Genomic DNA, 6000 nt, shown 5'->3' with positions numbered 1-6000 from the left:
GAATAATTTCAAATTCCTTATATTATGCAAACCAGACGGCACTATTTTCTCGTTTTTTAAATTTACGTCTAGAAAGGCACACTCCAACACTGAGACATCATTTACAAACGAAGCATGTGTGTTTAGTTAGCCCGCCAGATCAGAGGCAGTAGGGATGACCAGGAATGTTCACTTGACAAGTGCGTGAATTAGACCATGCTCCTGTCCAGCTAAACATTAAAAATGCAACAAGTACTTTTGGGTGTCAGGGAAAATGTATGGAGTAAAAAGTACATTTTCTTTACAGATACTACTTAAGTACTTTAATCTCTAGCTCTTTCAGTGGTGTACAGTAAAATGTAGCAAATCGTTACTCTAAGTAAATCTATTCTAATGTTCTAGGCAGTTTTCGTTGGGAAAAGTCACTTGACAACACTAAAAGTTAACTCTGTCTTTTTAGAATATAATGATTAGAAACACCTGTCAACTGTAGAAAAGTACTTAGGCCCTTCGCCCCATGGAGCACAGATCATTAATGACGGCAGCCTCTAGTGAACTCAACATTGGGCAGTTTTCTCCACTTGGTTCCAGGAGTAGCCGATCTTTCTGTGGAAATAAGTTATTCAATTCCTTTCATTCATTCGTTCATTCATTTCCAGTCAATGAAATATGGCCAAATGTATGAATCCATAGTTTAATATTTGACACCTTTTCTCACAGTACACACTGATAATACTACATGTATATGCAGAGCTGTGTGTGGTGAGCCAGGGGATGAGTCAGTGGGTTTTGCACAGACAGACAGACAGGAGGCAGGCTTTACAAGATTGATTTATTAACTAGAATACAGGTCCACGTAAGGCCTTGCTGTATACACCATTCCTATTGAGACAAATTACCATACTCTTAGCAAATAATGACAGCATTTTTTTGTGTTGACGGATTTTTTGTTGTTGTTTACTTCCATTTTATCTTTTATACAGGTTAACTTTTTCCCCATTATTTCATTTTTTTTTTTTATCTTGTCTTAAATACTGAAGAGTGGTCGAGCCACCTCCCTTGCCTGGGCAAATATCATGCACTATACCGGGCTGGTCTCTTCACCATTCACAAAACTGTTTAAAAAAAAAAATAAACATTTTGTTTTTTTTATTATTAAAAAGAAAAAAGAAAAACAATTCTATCACCATTGACTAAAGGGCAAAGTGTTAGACCCCCTAACATACAAATAAACAACCATTTGAATATAGTTTGCTTGTTTCTCATTTTAACTTAACAGACCATCTCTCACCATTGTTGCAAAGAATAAAGAAAAAGAAAAGCCACAAGATCGCAGAACCAAAGTCACATTTTTAATACCATAGTTTTTTTCCTCTCCACGTGTCGCTTCGCTTCCTCTCTCCCCCACCTTTTGTGTTTTTTTTTGTTGTTGCACAGTCTTTGGCTGCCTCACAGTCTGTTCAGTATTAACACATTGATATACACAGGGAATGCCACTGGCCGGCATTCAAAAGTACCAGAGTTTGCACAACCCCCCCCCCCCCCCCCCTTCCTCCCTCCCTCCATCTACCAAATAATGATCCCATTCACCTCTCTCTCTCTCTCTCTCTCTGACTCACTCTCCATCTGTGAAAAGTAAACCTATAGGTAACTAAGAGGATAACTGTGGTCAGGTCCAGTTTACATTATGTGGGGTAATGACCGTGAGGATAAATACATTCTCCACTATAAGCGACATGGTCTTTCTTAAGTGTCGAGTTTACAATGATGTCTGGCTACTGTTGACAGCTCAAATGACATCAGTCCTTAACACAGACAAACAAACGTTATATAGGTAGTGTATGATAGGTCATTGGGTCGGCGTCAGGGTATAACTCCAGTGATTGGAAGGGAGGCCTGTCAGTCAAGACAAATGGGAACTGGAGAGAGGTGGAGACAGGCATGAGTGTAAAGCGGAGGGTCAAAATGAAACAAATTACATGACCTTGGATTCACTCTAACGTGCGCGCACACGCACACACACACACACACAAGCGATCAAACAGGTTTCTATGACAACCACAGACAGAACCATTGGAATTCCGCAGTCATCAACACAGATGAATAGATGGTCTGTTCTGCTCCATCCCGGAGCGCCTCTCTGGACTAGGGAACTGTGCCGTTTCAAAAGAGGGCAGGGGTACCAAGTGGTGCCAACCAGGAAGTTGGACACCAATAAACACAGGATGGCATTGAGGGACTATCAACACCACTGGCTGCGTTTCAATACTCTGAACGAGCTTCCTCATCTCCTTTCCTTCGTGTTCTTCCCGGTCATAGTCAGCTGAATGGATCTGAACCGCTATCCTGAGCCAGCCTCGGTACAAAAACACATGATTACACATCACCACATACCGCCAACTAGCAGAGCCCAGATGGACACTGGACTAGTCACTGGACTGTCTGCATCATGGACAGCTGACATGAAATGTCGTCACACGCTCCTTCAACACCACACTCTGGAGAGTATATACATCTGTAGCAAAGTGCTTGCACCCTAGCAACACAACAGATAGGAGCCTCATCCACAGGCTAATCTCAATGCAGTTTATATGGCTTTCATAGTATAGACTCTCCATTTACGTTATATACAAAGAATTCCTATTGGGCTCAATATGTCCCATTTGACTTGACATTCAATAGGTATATATGGGGGATTACGCATGTAGAAAGATCTAATATTACACCCGGGTAGGGGGGGGATGGTGTTCCGCCCATGCAGTGGTGGGTGAGGTCATAGCTGCTGTAACTATGTTGTCCACCAGATGGCAATGGTGTGTTCTCAGTGAGGTGGCTACACGACTTCACAACGCATTAGACGTGGTGAGAAAGTGTTGGCTCACTTTGCACTAAAGAGGATCCCAAAAGTGCTCTGCAGTCTCTCAATCTCAATAAACTTCAGAGCTCTCTACACTAATGATTCTCCCGCTCTCTACCATATTAGAAGCATGTGCACACATGTACGCAGACACACACACACACACACAGGTCATGCCCCCCATGTCTCTCCAGGCTTCCAAACCCTTCATTGGTAACAGGAGGAAGTATGAATTCCCTGCCACCACTTCCCAATGCCTCCTGGGATCCTTATGGGAATCGTTATGGTTGTTCCTCTTGGCATTCCGTGTCTAATTGCTTAAATGCTTTTCAGAGTCCGTAAAGTGCATCCCTGAATCCCACCCCTTCCAAATCCCAATCCATATCCCAGTCCTTCCTACCTCTCCCTGACAGTTATTCCCACCCTTCACAGAAAGCACATGGGCCAATAAGAAGTAAGCATTGATATCTGACAGGAGGGACTTGCTGTGTGAGAGTGCATTCTGATTGGTCAGTCATCAACGGAACACTCCAAAACTGATCCACAGTTTGAAAATCAAAAAATGGAAGCATAGGGGGGGGGAACTAAAGAGGAAAGGTGGAACAACAAACATCAGGAAGAAACAGGGGGGGGTAAAAGATATCCTCTTTAATTAAAAGAAAAACAACAGTCTTCCAGCGTTGCCTGGAGGCTCGGGGGCATGTGTCAGAGGAGAGAGAGCGGAACGGAAGGAGCTCTCCCAAGATGCCGAGGGTGTGAGACCACCCAAAGTTCCGTGCTCTAGCCTCCCTGCAGATCCAGTTAGTTGAGACTTTTGATCTTGGCATTATCTCTGGCTGTAGCAGACACTGAAGCGAAGGGGGTGGGGGGGTTTAGGAATGAGTCTATTGAAGTGGAAGCTGGTCCATGGGGGAGAGGTGAAGCATGCCTCTAGTCCATTTCCTGGTAACAGTGGTCAAATAAACATAGAGAAGCTACTGGTCAGGTCCTCCCTCCACCTGGACCCAGGATCAACCTGGGAGGACAGGGCAGTCGCTGGCAAACCACAGCCCCATCGCGGTGAGGAGTGGTGGGGGCGAGGAAAGTGAGACACTGGGCAGTGGTTTTAGAGTCCAGCTAGGAGGTCCATATAGTTCAATGTCCTCCCACACTTCCCCCACAGATACCCTGCCTGGCTACAGTCAGCAGTTCTGAGGTCCCTTATGGTTGGGGAGGGACATGTACACGTGGTGTTTGTGTGTGTTGGATGGGGAAAGAGGGAGGTACTCTCTAAGGCAGTGGAGAAGGGGGCAGAAGAAATGGTAGCGGGAGAAGAGTCAATAGACTACAGTGGTACGGGAAGACATGTTGTACTAGTGGCTCAAAAGTTTCTCTTTCCCACCCCCTTCCGTGCGTAGTGTGTGTGCGTATATCTTTAAAATGCAAATGGGGGTTGGATAACCCCCTCTCCCAACAGTTTTCCCCTATATGTACTGCATCTCACTCACCCCCTCATCTTCTCGTTCGCTTTCCCTCTCTCAAACCCACTCTCCTCTCATTCCCTCCATACTTCTCACCACCCCTTCAAAATCTCGTCCACTTACATTCTACCTCTGAATCTCAAACTCTTTCCATCTCGCTCTCAAATCTCTCTTTCCTTCCATCACTGGTTCACAGCATGTGTTGTTCCGTGGGGGGGTGATGGGGGTGCAGGGGGGGCAGTAGGGCCTGGATGGGGGACTGGGGGGTGTGGGGCGGGGAATGCTGGATCTGGGTATGGGGCGGCCCGTAGTGTGGGATGACGGGCGGCGTGGCGGGCATAACGTAAGGGGCCGGGGCCGGTGTGAGGGAGGGAGAGTTGTACGCCAAGGAGGAGTAGGCCGAGGTTCCCCCGTGGGAGGAGAGGGTGGCTGTGGGGGAGGCGTGCCCGCCAGGGGTGTCAGACAGGGGCTGGTTGTAGAAGAAGAAAGCACACTGGTGGATGAAGGACTCGATGATTGTCTGGTAGGTTCGTGTGGCCGTCAGGGCGTCCATGGTGGTGAAGTCGGGCCGCATCAGAGTGGGCCAGAAACAGATGGACAGGTTCTCACTGGTCATCAGGTTCAAACGGTTATTCTGGCTCACCCTGAGAAATGGAGGGAGGGTTAAGGGAGAGACAGAGAGAAAACAATGTAAGTTGTTCAAGAAATCCTAAAGTAACAATCTAGAAATCTAAACTCCCCAGTGTTTGTGCTATGACTCAACTGACTGAATATAAAGCTGACTCAATAGAGCCAGGGGTGTAGCTGACAGGGTGGAAGGTCAAAGGTTGCGGGGTGGACGACTGTTACTGTGGTCAGCATGACTGTCACCGCCCCGTCACTGAGCCACTCACTTGTTCAAGTGATTGATGACGTATTTGAAGACATCATAGTTCTCCCTGGGGAAGCGGCGCAGGATGTCCTTCATGGCGTGAACTCGCTGATCCCGATCGTTGATCTCTGATCGGGGCGAAAGGAGACAGGAGAGGTTAGAGAGAAAGAACGAAAGCGCACACATGTGCAGGGGCGGGGGAAGCATGGCACACACTGAGACAAACTGAAATCACAGCTGAGAGCCAGAGATGACTCAACAATGCATAGCAGCGATCACACACACAGAGTTCTAAACCCGCACATGAACACACACAGGTCCTCTGGGTTGTGCTGAGCCCAATGATAGGAGTGAGTCAGACAAGCTGATATCAGCACTCCCAACACAGCCAGTCTTATGTCTCCATGTGAGCGAGGCAGATGGAGCCACACACACACCATTTCACATGTTATCCAGCTCCTTCTTCAAACCATGTGTTCACTTCTTCTGCAGTCTACAGGGTCATACGCAGAGTTCTGCAATCCATCCTGAAAGCGTTTATTTTCTAACTAGTCTTTAAACGGTGTGTGTAGAGTCTCTCTCCTGCTGCAGGCTGCAGGGTTTCATCAGGGTTTTGTCACGGCTCAGGGGCCTCGCACACACACACACTCACTCACTGAATGATGACCGCCCTCCGGAGTAGAGGTAAATCTCTGGGCCGCGACGCTACACCTTAAATCTCCACGACAACAGATTACAAAACGCAATGGGAGTGAAAGAACAGAGATGAAAGAAGTGTACTTGATAACCTAACATTCTGTATGACTTTTGTTTGTCTTGCTTCACAGCAAATT

General features: G+C 46.8%; 1 protein-coding gene across 3 annotated transcripts in view; it reads right to left on the bottom strand.

The window, feature by feature from the left end:
* Positions 1–797: 797 nt before the first annotated feature.
* Positions 798–6000, bottom strand: part of LOC110503497 (rho GTPase-activating protein 35) — a 104680-nt gene continuing 99477 nt past the window's right edge. For all 3 annotated transcript variants that reach the window (XM_036962193.1, XM_021581833.2, XM_021581832.2), the window contains exons 6-7: positions 5190–5295; positions 798–4940 (exon numbers count right to left, since the gene is read on the bottom strand). In XM_036962193.1, coding sequence (XP_036818088.1) covers positions 4487–4940; positions 5190–5295 — 560 coding nt within the window. In that variant the 3' untranslated portion in view covers positions 798–4486. The remainder of the gene's footprint in view (positions 4941–5189; positions 5296–6000) is intronic.

The sequence above is a fragment of the Oncorhynchus mykiss genome, chromosome 24 (genome assembly GCF_013265735.2).
Source record: "Oncorhynchus mykiss isolate Arlee chromosome 24, USDA_OmykA_1.1, whole genome shotgun sequence".
Taxonomy (NCBI): Eukaryota; Metazoa; Chordata; class Actinopteri; order Salmoniformes; family Salmonidae; genus Oncorhynchus; species Oncorhynchus mykiss.
Note: the sequence above shows the minus strand (reverse complement) of the source record. Positions and strands in the feature narration are given on the sequence as shown.